General features: G+C 36.4%; 1 protein-coding gene across 2 annotated transcripts in view; it reads left to right on the top strand.

The window, feature by feature from the left end:
* DAPK1 (death associated protein kinase 1) overlaps window positions 1-13,780 on the top strand; it is a 1,440,273-nt gene that overhangs the window by 1,343,402 nt on the left and 83,091 nt on the right. For both annotated transcript variants that reach the window (XM_044064186.1, XM_044064185.1), the window contains one exon: window positions 6,859-7,047. In XM_044064186.1, coding sequence (XP_043920121.1) covers window positions 6,859-7,047 — 189 coding nt within the window. The remainder of the gene's footprint in view (window positions 1-6,858; window positions 7,048-13,780) is intronic.

The following is a 13,780-nucleotide window of genomic DNA, read 5'->3' as shown; positions in this document are numbered from 1 at the left end:
TTAGAAAAGTTTCAACTATGTCATCCATGATTATCTAGGTTATTTGTATTACTATTTATATTTTCATAAAATATTTTAAATCCATCAAGAATACCTTTATAATATGTTCTACTTTCTTTTTTCATTATTTATGTTAGAATTTCTTTGATATGATTTAGTTTATTCATTTTCTTTGATCTAAGAGCAAGTTTGTACAAGCTTAAAGGCTTTATTGAATATGCCTGAAGTCTAAGTTTTTCCAGGTTTATTGAACTTTATGATTTATAATTTCAACTTAATTTGTTTTTAAAGTTTTCAGTTCAGACTGTCACTTGGTTTTTAGATTTAACTTTAGTGTGTCTATTTAGGTCTGTAATGTATTCATTTCTTTGTCTTACTGATATATCAGCTTGTAACTCTTCCATTTAAGTGAGCCTTTAGTGAATCCCTGAGGACATTGTCTAGAAAATTTTTGACATATCAATCCTTGAATCCTTTTATTTTAATAATGTGTGCTTATAATCTCATGTAATGTATTAGATTGTCATTTTTTAAAATAATTAAAGATTTTAGTATTATGGCCCGATGATAGACATGAAACTGTTGAAACTTCTCTGATACATGACAACAGATAGTTTGAGACAAAAATTTTATAAATATTTGTGTCATATATTTATATGAATAAGGGGCAAGTTGAAGTGAGTTTGTTTTCCTTAGCTCATATGTAGCCTTTAACTTTATTAGATTTACAAAATTCATCAAGTGTTTGGCTGAAGATATGTTTCTCAGCTGTCTATCTGTAGTGGAACCCTTTTCTAATAAAATACAATTAAAATCACCAGCCATTATGACTTCACCTTTCCTGTAATAGTCTGTAGTATTTAAGTAATTTTTGCATCTTTAGCTCCAAACTCTGAAATCCAATAAGAATTCACCAGTGTATATATTTTTCTGTTCCAGTCAGTTATAATGGTATATAATATACACCATTTTTATCAACATAGGTATCTATTACTTTAGGCATTGCTGGTGAGTTCTTTCATAAAATTAAAGTATTTCTTCTTTTAGCTTGAAATCCAGAACCTGCTATAACCAAGTCAGTATTTATTGAGAGTTTATTTACATCTTTATTAAGTAAATGTGTTTCCTGTAGAAATATTAATTGGGGTTTATGTAATTGCATCTATTTGAACAGACTCCCCTCTTTACTGGATTATGCAGACCATTAGTATTGATAGATATGCATTTAAAAATCAGACATTTATGTAAGAGAGAAAAAAAACAGGTATGATGAAATTGCATTTATGTTTAGAACTTGTATTCTTTGTATATAACAATGTGATCGACAACATTTCTGAAACAAAAAAATAACCTAGTGATATAACCCGAAAACATTCTATTGTGGAATAATGTATTCCTAGTTTGTTAAAAAGGAAGAACAAACTACCTCTGAAACCCTCTTTTAGATTAGCAAAGCTTAGCTCATGCTTCTGATTCATTGGATGGTGCAGTGGTAGCTTTGTCGCCTCACAGCAAGAGGTTCTGTTGTTCGATTCCTGGCTGGGGTGCCTTCTGTGTGGAGTCTGCATGTCCTCCCGGCATTCATGTGAGTTTCTCCAGGTGTTTCGATTTCCTCCAATGTTACAAAGACATTTATCTGGAGCATTTCCCCCCAGGCCTCTGCTGAAAATTGGCTTTTTTCCAAGTCTGACTTTCTCGGTAAACAAATGTTAAATAAAAATAAAATATTAATATGTCTCATTCTTTAGTATGCATCATCTTAAAGCCCAACAGTGTGATATTATGAGTAAGAAAACTTAAACAGGTGTTCACAATCTTTATTAGAAAGTTGACCAAACTGAATATCTCTACAGTCATCTTTCCCTGTACCTTGCATTATCTCTGGTTTACTAATGGGAGGAAGTCAGTTGTCATTTTCATATTTGTTAATTTATAGGTCAGATGATTTTATATATATATATATATATATATATATATGTGTGTGTGTGTGTGTGTGTGTGTGTGTGTGTGTGTGTGTTTTTATTTACAATGTGTAAAGTTGTACAGAGGAGCATAAGTTCATAAATTAGTCCCAGGCTGTTTTTTGGGCCATTCCAAACCCAGCTAGTTACCCCATGTGAGAATCAAACCCTAAACCTTGTGCCTATGAGGTGAACACCTTAGCCACTATGCCAAACTTGTGCCTATAAGGTGAACACCTTAACCACTATGCCAAACTTCCACCCTTGTAGAAATATATACTCTTTAACTATAAACATATTTACATGTGCTGATCTCTTTCTATTTCTGTTTGTATACTTTGTCTTGTACTGTTACTGTATTCCTAGGTTTTATATTAGCTATAATCCTAAATTAGAGTGTCATATAATAGAACTTTCATATTTACTCATATATTTGATACTCTTTAATCTAGTACTACTGTTAGAATCAGTTCTAGTTTTCCTTAAATGTTTATGTCTAATAGTATCTGAACAAACATCTGAAAAGTCTTCCCCTTTTAAGATTCAAACTTTCCATAATAAATTGTTCTGTGATATTAAGTTTGGTTATCATTAAAAAAGAGACTAACAGAGAAACACATTCCTAAATTGTATTCATTGACATCTTGGCATATGATTAAAAATACTGTAATTATTTACTTTTAGACAGGAAGCAGGGCTGGTGTTACAATTTTAAGGGCCCCCAGCAGATGTCAAGTGGGGGCCCCCTGAGCACTTCAAGTCTATGCATCACCTTGTCACTGCCACTCTTCCTGAGCAACATTTTAGTTTATACTGCAAAGTTTTACGAGTAGTGCACACAGACTGACCTGCAGCTACAGCCTGTGTACCACACTATGTTGGACCATCTCACAAAGGGATATTTACAGTTTCTGGCATTTAGTTGCAACAGTGATGCATTGCAGCAACTTTATGCACAGGTCTGGACTTAGATGAAATGACATCCTAGACCTACTGTTTCAGCAACAACCCCCCCCCCCCACACACACACATACCCTCCAGTCTTCCCCTGTTTTTCCTCCCATCTTGGGCTCCCCATACTATGCACACTACTTTTTTCTTCCTTTTCTCTCATTTTGCTTTAGTCTTCAGCTGTTTCAAGAAGCCATAACCCCCTATATGCTCTGAAGTGTGTTGTAAAGATTTTTTTCTTTTTACACAATCTTTTCAACCAATGATGACTTCAACAGAAATTATGACTGAGGAAATAAATTGTGTTGTTGTACATCTTTAGTTTTCCTTGCATCCTTTCAACACATGTTTTCTGACCAAGATAGCACAATAACAACCATTTAAGAAATAACTCAAATAAGCCAGGGCCCAAGAAGCCATAGGGTTATAGATGTTCTGGGATGTACTTTAGAGCAGTGGTTCCCAAACTTTTTTGATTCTTGGCTCCCTTGCTGAATCCAGGTTGTCCCAAGGCTCCCCCCGGGGCGCATATAAAGTGCTTATGTTACTGTATTTTATTTTTGACAAATAAAATATTAGTGTTATCTATCCAAAGCAGACTAATGTAGAACACATTCTATAACTATTCTAACAGATATCAAAATGCTTAAATGCCAAATAAATGATATCTCTTTGACCTAAAAAGTCATAATGAGAACAATACATTGTATATGCAAGTCAAGATTTGATCTGAAATAGTTATTGGATGTGTGTCAAAACTTTCAATTAAGTGCACATGTTCATGTAAAATATAATTTTATCTAGTCTAGTCCATCTGTTATACAGTGGGAAATAATATGTAAATTCTCTCAGAATTCTCCTCTTCCATGCATTTTCATAAGTTTCTTCAGAATTCTTTCTCTTTTGTTGTGTTTTCCCTTCTATGTCCCCTTGATATATCCTCATTATTGCAAAATTCTAGTCCTCACCTACAATTAATATCCCCTACGGAAATCTAATTATTTCTCCCAGAATTTTCTTAAACTCCCTAATAGCAGTTTTTAGTGAAATATAAATACATGCCTGTGTGACCCCCCCCTTGCCAGTAGACCCTTACTACCCGAAATCTACCATTATTATCTTTTTGTCCCTGTTCTATCACTATTGGAGCTATTCTACTAGCTAGTATAATTCCTCCTCTTTTCCTTTTTGCCTGGTATTCTGCTGTCTATCCATTTTGAAATCCTTTCTTTATCAAAGTCACATAGTAATTTCTTTCCAATTGTGTCCACTGCAGCATTGCTATTTGCACTGTACATTTCTTAAAATAATTCAGTACTCTTTCCTTTTTCTCTGTAACTGTAAGGCCATTTATATTCCAAAATTATATGGGTAATGTTGCCATTGTGATAAGATGTTATTTTTCCCACCTATTATATGTGACAGTTTTTTTTTAATGTGTATTTCCATTGTTTGTGTTAGATGCATATACTAAATTTTGGCTGGTTGATCTTTTATGTAGTTATTTCTTGTCCTCTCCATTTGAACATCTGTCATGTTTTTCAAAACATTTTTTTAATGAAAATCCCCAAACAAAACTTAAATACTTTATCAGAACATGTCACAACCTATTAACTTAGATCAAACACACAAATCTGTGTACAGCTTCAAAAAATGAAGTTTAACCCTCCAGATAAGAACAGTTGCCCCAACTCTACAGCTGCTCCCCACAGGATTACCTAATCTAACATTAAGGTTACTCATGCTAAAGTGTATGTTAGAGCTTGTGTTCCCACTTACACTGATTGATGTCTGTTCTTTTCTCATCCTTATTCCCATCCCAGATGTAAAAAATAGCCTGATTTTGATGTCTGTTGTTTTCTTATATCTATTCCCATTGCAGATGAGAAAAAAAAGCTTGCATGCTTTCAGAAAACATTAACTTTCAGCTCCAAAGAAAATGTACTAGCTATCTCTAAATAAAACTAAAGTATACACTGTTTTACTAAATGCATTAAAGTATTAAGGCTGCTGGGGAAGCTGCTATCTCTTATTCATTTCCAGTAATTTATAACTTTATTTTTCAGTACACTGCTTGCCTTGTGCTTTTATATTTTGTATTTCCTCAGCAAATATTGTTCAAAGCTGTCAAGATTAATTGCTTGCACCTGCAAACAGGTCATTTCCATGGAAACATACTGAGCAATGAGAGTAAAAAATGCTAACAATACTGCAGTTGAATGAAGGAATTTTAATATACAACTGCTTTCAACTGCAAACTTCTTACCCCCTACTGAATATTTGCCAATGGAGAAAAAGAAGCTAATGCTGCATATGCAAGAAACTTAGCACTTCTTGTGATTTTCATCATTTTGTCTTATTTTTCAAGCGTACTTCCTTACAAACACACTTCCTTCTAGCCCACGCCAAAGACATTAATCCAGACATTCGCCTTTGCAAAAATAAGAAAAAATATCTAATCTCTACATATAATATAATCAGTTCACGTTTACATTTAAGTTTTGACAGAGTCAGCAAAAGTCCAGTCTTTCTCAGACAATTCTTCTTGCAAATCTATATTTCACAAATGTGATTGATGTTTTATAATCTCACATTTATTCACTGATTTCAGTGTTGCTGGTCATCTTCCTGTTCATCTCCATCTTCCAACAGCAGACTCCCAATTCTTCTAGTCAGCTGCTGTCCTTTTTTCTTTCTCTCAAGCATTTTCGTTTGGAACAATAGAAGAGGTTTCATTGGCAAAATCTGAGTTTATTGTCAGAAGAATGAGAAGCAGAGTTCCATTCTGTTTAATGGCTCACTTTTTGTTGGATAAACTTTTGTATTTCCTCCTCAGCCTGTTCTGTATCAAAAATATCTTTCATCTGTCAGGAAAAATATTTTATTTATTTACTTATTTAACATTTGTTTACTGGGAAAGCCTGACTTGAGCAAAGTCCATTTTCAGGGGAAGCCCGGGGTGAAATGCTCCAAATGCATGTCTTTGGAATGTGGGAGGAAACCGGAGCACCAAGAAGAAACCCACATGAATGCAGGGAAAACATGCAGACTCTGCACAGAAGGCACCCCAGCCAAGAATCAAACTGGAGAACCTCTTACTGTGAGGCAGCAGTGCTAACTGCTGCACCAGTGCATCACCCAAATATTCTGAAGACAACTGGCTACAGCAGCTTGACTCTCACACCTGCCTCTTAACGTTCCCTGATTACAGATAATTTTGCTTCTCTTTTGCCTGGTGTAGAGTGAGCAATCATTTTCCACAAACATTGTGCTGTCTCCCATTTTTTAATTGGAAACATCCAGTTGGTTATGGAGTATACATAGTGCATGGTTTTCAGATTTTGTCACCAGTGTATGGTATGCAGTCAGACTGTTCAGACTGCATGCATGCACCCAAACTGATGTTACACAGTGTTGGTTGAGAGGAATAGATTATAGTATTTGTCATGCTTCATGGAATTACAAGTTTAATAGATAGAACGACACTTTACCTTTTACCAAATTAAAAGATCAACCTTGTGTAGTCTTATAACTTGCCTGCTTTAATATGGTGTGGACTAAAGTAAAGGAAAAAAGACATTTAAGATAACCTTGACCTTACTGCTTTGTGGTATGTACCCTGTTTTGAAGTCAAAATGTGTGTCATGTTATAAAATGACACTTGCACAGTGTATGATGTAAGAGTGTTGCCCCAATGTCATATTTATTTCACAGGTTTCCACTAAGGAGGTTGAGAGTTTCAGACCATATTTATACTTAAATGCCAGGGAGTTCACATGATGTTCTGAATGTTTTATGTTGGCTGTGTTTCCAAGAGTGAATGCAGGCATATGCTCTGTTCATTGGCATTTGTTGCTCTGAGCTCACGTTTACACCCTTTGAACTGCATTCTCTCCATTGTTAGTGTATCTGGCAGTTGGTAATATTGTTTTGTTTGCATTTTTAGAGTTGCCCACCAATGGTACCTCTGTGTGAGAAAATCATTTCTACTTTACCATCCTGGAGAAAAATAAATGGGCCCAATCAGCTAATGTCACTGCAGCAGTTTGTTTTTGATGTTCAAGAGCAAATCAATCCATTAGCTAGTGAGGAGGATCTAAGAGAAATTGCACACCAGCTGCATAGCATGGGAGAGGTAAGTACATCACAGTTTGTATAACCTGTTCACCTTATGACTTCTGTACACTACTAAAAATCAGGACTATTCTTTGAATGTGTATAACTGCTACATGATCATTTTTATAAGTGATGGTAATGGATGAAAATCAACTGCCCTCACAGAGGTATATAGCTGCAATATCTTTGAAACCTTGTGAGAAAGACCTAGAGCCACCCACCAGTTGAAGTGACTGAAAAATGTATACTGTTAACTCACTGGGAATATCATTTAAAGAACTTAATGTCATGACACTAGTGTCCTTGCATGAAACATTTGCATTTAGTCTTTATTAATTATGCCAGTATTTCTCTTTTTAGTGCTACATTTGAATCTGGTTAGCTAGCTTCCTACTGTTTGTTCTGTTTAAGTTCTATAATTAACATTTGACTATACCCAACAGGGTGTCTGACAGAGATGTCGATGGTAGAGTGATTGCTTTCTCTTAGACCATCTGCCACACTTGAACATTATTATTATTGCCTTCTATCCCACAACTTGTGTGAGAACAGCAATATAACATTTTGAGTTATAATATGGGTAAAACAAAAATGTAATAAAAAATAACATTTCACAGTAAGGGTAGTAGAATAAAACAAGTCTTTCTGAAAAGGTTGCAGGGTCAAAAATAGTAAAGTGTGGCTGGCATGCAAGTTGTATTCCTTGTGACATGAGAGAAGAAAAAAAAAAACACAAGTTTTGATAAAGCTAAATTTGGAAGCTGCTCCAGTAGGTTAAGAAATGGGCTAACAAAGTGGTCTAAGCCATGCTTTACCATTTATCATTACCTGTACAATCAGATTCACGTACTTCTTCAGGTTAGGAATGTTTTAAAGAGGGTATTCCCCTTAATTATTTGCATAAGGGTCTTCCTTAATGGTAAATTTAAAGTACATATTTAGCATATGTTTGTATGCTACCCCATGTCTGAATAAGTTAATGCCTGTAATCCTCTGCTTTTGCAAACTGTGATAGAAGCGGTGTAGTTGTTAGATGTGCTGTAGTTTATTTAATCATACTACTTAGGCTAAGCTCCTTATAAACAAACTGAAAGTCAGCAGTTTCTCTATTAGTGGATGTCTCTGCCATGCTGATTTAGAGCTCATCTTCATTATCCCATTTTGCAGAGCTGTTTTCTATTTCTTATTCATTTTGTTTTAGGATCAGCTCTGTAATCCAAATGCGCAGTACCTTCTTAAGTATAAAACTGTGCTGGATATATCCACATGTATCTGTAGTTATTCTGCTTGTGAAAAAGGATGAAATGGGAAGATTTCCAGAATTTCTTTTAAAAATAATAAATCCTTATTTCCTTCACATCTCATGTGTAATGGGCAAGAGCAGACATATACTCACTCTGATTTTTTGGAAAAAATGAAGAGATGTGTAAGAATAAAAGACAAATGAGAAAAACAAAGAGGATAACCAAGTAATGTATGTATATTTTTCTAATAAACGAAGGCAGCCATATAATGTATGCAGGTATGGGTATATGTATCTATATATATATATATATATATATATATATATATATATATATATATATATATATATATATATATATGTGTGTGTGTGTGTGTGTATGTATGTATATATATATATATATATATATATATATATATATATATATATATATACATATACATCATCATCATCTTTCTGCTGCTCCCGTTACGGGTCGCCACGCCACAGCAGATCATCTGTTTCCATTTCTTCCTGTCCTCTTCATCTTGCTCTGTCACACCAACCACCTGCATGTCCTCTCTCACCACATCTATAAACCTTATCTTAGGCCTTCCTCTTTTCCTGTTACCTGGTAGCTTCATCCTTAGCATCTTTTTCCCAATATACTCAGCATCCCTCCTCAGCACATGTCCATACCAACGTAATCTTGCCTCTCTGGCTTTGTCTCCAAACCTTCCAACCTGGGCTGACCCTCTAATATACTTATTCCTGATCCTGTCCACCTTCATCACACCCAGTGCAAATCTTAACATCTTTAACTCTGCCACATTCAGCTCTAACTCCTGCCTTTTTGTCAATGCCACTGTCTCCAACCCATATAACATAGCTGGTCTCACTACCCTCTTGTAGACCTTCCCTCTCACTCTTGCTGGTACTCGTCTTGTCACAAATCAGTCCTGACACTCTTCTCCACCCACTCCATCCTGCCTGTACTCTCTTCTTCACCTCTCTTCCACACTCACCATTACTCTGAACTACTGATCCCAAGTATTTAAACTCATCCACCTTTGCTACCTCTACTCCTTGCATCCTCACCATTACTCTATCCTCCATCTCATTCACACACATATATTCTGTCTTAGTCCTGCTGACCTTCATTCCTCTTCTCTCTATAGCATATCTCCATCTCTCCAGGGTCTCCTCCACCTGTTCCCTACTCTCACTACAGATCACAATGTCATCTGCAAACATCATAGTCCACGGGGACTCCTGTCTGATCTCGTTTGTCAACCTGCCCATCACCATTGCAAATAAGAAAGGGCTCAGAGCTGATCCTTGATGTAATCCCACCTCCACCTTAAACGCATCCGTCACTCCCACCGCAGACCTCACTGCTGTCACACTACCCTTGTACATATCCTGTACCACTCTTACATACTTCTCTGACACTCCCGACTTCCTCATACATATATATATATATATATATATATATATATGTATATATATATATATATATATATATATATATATATATATATACACACACACACACACACGCGCACACACTCACCACAAAGCTCAAATCACAAGATTTCTTATCACTTAACAGTTTCTTAATTTGCCTTTGTGATGTAGAGAGATGGAGCCTTTACTGCGACCCAGGTTACCAAGGTTCAGTTAGAAGCCTTAGCACTAGAAGACCAAACTGGGGGGGGGGGGCGTAGTGAAGGAGTGTGATCTACTCACCTTTGTAATGGAGGCTTGGAGGGTTGTATACATTTGGGATGACATGGAACCAGTGTGTTTTCCATGGTGTACACTGGGGTACCCTTTGCTGATGCTTCCTGAAGGGTTGGACTGCTTATAAGGAACACCTCCTTCTAGAGAGTAAGGATAGTCTCCACAGTCAACCTGTAATATGCCCCCCCAGCACTTGTCTGGCTTTAGGCAGGGGGTTGGGGCCAGCAAGGAATATTAAAAAAACAGAGCTGAATCACCGTGATGGCTGCATGAATGGAGGCCTTTCTCAGTCATCTCATGTTCCAGTGATGGGGAATATTTAGGTTGATTGTTCAGGAGTGGGCAGTGACTGTGAAGGCAAACAAAAAAAAACATGAAGTAGAGGCTTTCTGAAATGGAAGCTAACTGTGCCAGACCTATCCCTAAGACAGGTGGAAGAAAATTGTTTAACATGCTTTTTCATATTCACCTTAAAAACTCAAAAGCATACAGACTCTTCCTAGTTTATTAAATCTCCACTTCTAACTGCCTGGTCATTAAAACCTAGACAGAGTCATGCCACAATAACAGTTGCTTGCTCTATCCCAGACACCAGTGTGTCCCTCTTTGCAATTGAACTAGAGCTTGTTTACTGCTGCACAGATCCCAGCTGTGCACTATTTTATAATCTACTAATCATCATACAGAAAACAAGTCTATGGTCTAATAAACCTGCATGGCTTAACAATGAATCTCTAAGAATTTGATAAAAAAGGGAGATCATGCCTGGGTAGAGTCAAAAATGATGTTGCAAACAAAATAAATTTAATAACTACAAATTAAAATGGGACACCAGAATTAAAACTAAAATGAGAAAAATGGCCTATGTTAGAAATAAGCAAATAGTGCTACTTAACCTGTAAAATTCTGTCCGGATAACAGAACTCCCATTCCTGTAAAAGTATTCCCAAAAACTACTACAAATGACAGAATTAAATCTGAACTGCTGCATGCTCTTAAACAATCACTTCAACACTTTGCCCCACAAACACGGACTTTAATCAAATGCCACACACAACACCAAAAGCACACATTCACACACACTTAAATTTTTCTCATTTTCTCTTCAAATGGATGGGTAGTAGGGATATTAGAGAATTCTTTTTGAAAACTGACTACAGCCTTTTTATTCATAATTTACATCCAAAGTTTATTCAAATAGGAAGCTTTTTCTTTGTAGGGTACTTGCTTGTTTTTAGTCTCTGCCTGACCATTAAAATATTCCACCCAAGTTTTAAACCTGCCAGAAGTATTCCTTTCTAAAAGATGCACATACCTAGCGTGCCACTCATTATCGACCTGTAGCTACCATATGTTGCTTGTACAAGACATTGGACCAATGTCCAAGATTAAGTAGCTCCAGCAGGTAGAAAATGAGCCAAATATAAATGAAGTCACGAAAGGTTAAAAAACAACACTGGAAACCAAGCAGAGCAACTTCATTAAAATTGTAGTAAAAGGCATTCACACCATGTGCTTCATCATACAGTTCATAAAAATCTTAAACCATAATGCACCCCCTAGAACCATTAGAATAAAAACTAACTATGCCCCATGGCTAAGAAAAGATACTAAAACTATAATGAAAGAAAGGGACAAGGCCTGGATTCAATATCAGAAAAACAAAACCACTACTTTGAGACAAAACTATGTAGAGCTCCGTAACAAAGCCAAAAAACAAATCAAACTAGACAAATCCAGCTACTATACAAGCATGCAAGAAAAATATGCTCACAACCCACAAAAAGTCTGGGCTTCAATAAATGGTATACTGCATCCAGGAAAGTCCACGACTCCAACCCCTGTGCTTACAAATAACCATGAGAACATTCCTACTCAGTTTAACAAATTCTTTACTGAAACAGTCCAGACCTTTGCCAATGCCCAAAATAGTGTTAGCAGCACCACATCAATAACAGCCCCAACCCACTCCAGTATACAAAACAATAGCCCCAGTTTTCACCTCCACTCTGTATCCATCAAATCAATATCTAAACTCCTTGGTAAACTTAAACCAACCACTCTAGCAGCTGATAAGCTGCCAGCAGACTTCCTTCAGATCTCAGCTGAAGCTATAGCCTATCCTGTCTCTATTGTCATAAACAGATCTCTCTCAGAATGTGAAGTCCCCACTTCATGACATCATATATAATTCCAATGCACAAAGGAGGCAACTCCTTAGAGCTCACCAACTATCGCCCAATAGCAATCCTATCACCTTTATCCAAAATATTAGAAAGAGTTGTTCATACTCGACTAGTACAGTACCTCCAGAATAACAGCCTACTCTCCATATCCTAGCATGGCTTTAGACCTTCCCATAGCACCACAGCAGCACTACTATCATTCACCAACATAGTTAACCACCACAGAAACAAGGGTCTATTTGTTCCATATTCTTAGACCTATCAAAAGCCTTTAACATGGTAAACCACAGCCTGCTTCTTGATACCCTATCCACCCTAAACATAAGTCCCTCCTTTATATCATGGTTCAACAGCTACTTATCTGCCAGTCAGCAAGCAGTCCTATGGCAGGATCATTTGTCCCCCCTGTTACCAGTAACCATAGAAGTCCCTCAAGGATCCATTCTTGACTCATTGCTGTTCTCTTATTTACAAATTGGATCTCTTCATCCTCTCCCACTGCCTCAGTAGTACAATATGCAGATGACACTACCCTCATATGTGCTGCCCCTACCCTTAGTGAACTGCAAACCCTTACCCAAAATAACTTCACCCTAGCTGAAACTTGGTTCACAAACATCAGACTTCTTCTTAATCCCAAAAAAAACAAGCTAATTCTTTTCAGTCCTGGCAGAGCTCATCACCTAAATAGTAATTTCACCATTAGCTCCAAAGAAAACATTCAGATCAGTCCAATCACACACACTAAACTGCTAGGCGTAGAAATAGACAATAACCTGAGGTTTGACATCCACATAGCACAAACCATTAAGAAAATTAATAAAAAAACTTGGTCTCCTCTACGGGAACAAACAGTTTGACAAAACGCACCAAAGTAACCATTGCAAGGACTTATTTTCTATCCACCCTCCTCTATGCCTCTCCCATCTTGACCAATTTCTGCCAAACTGATCTAAATAAAATGGAATCTTGCTGCAACAAGATTGCCATGTTTGCTACTGAAGCCTCATATAGGTCCCACCACTGTCTACCCCTTAAGCAACTCAATTGGCTTGAGTTGCTTCATATACCTCTACTCAGTCAACTCTCTGTAGCGCACAAACTCTACTACCTTCCTCAGATAACTCCAGCACTTCAGCACCTAATTCAGCCCCACATTCCCTCTAGAGCCTTAAGATCTAGTAACCAGAACCTCATAACTAAACCAAGAAAAAAGCACTATTGTTGCGAGTCCCCAAACCACAGTTTATTGACACAAAAATCCACAGAAATTAAGCGCTTTTGTCAATCCAGTTGACTTCATCAGAGTAACCTTAAAAAACAAATGTAAAGTATTTATATAATATAAACTAGTATATGATTGGCTGAGTCATACCCCAATAATAAAACATTTTGCTAAAACAATTAGTGTATAAAGCATTCATCATTAAAAATAGACTTATAAAAAATTTTTTTTTTCAAAGATCAGTTGCATTTCTCCAGTGACAAAATATACCACCATATAAAAAACATTCTAATACAGTCTTGAAACACTTAACATTAAACATAACTGTTCCAATAAACATTTAAATATGTTCTGCCTTTTCTTTAAGTATTGGTAA

Source organism: Protopterus annectens, chromosome 2.part2 (genome assembly GCF_019279795.1).
Source record: "Protopterus annectens isolate FY-2018-M chromosome 2.part2, PAN1.0, whole genome shotgun sequence".
NCBI lineage: Eukaryota > Metazoa > Chordata > Ceratodontiformes > Protopteridae > Protopterus > Protopterus annectens.
This window is presented reverse-complemented; position numbering and strand designations above follow the sequence as displayed.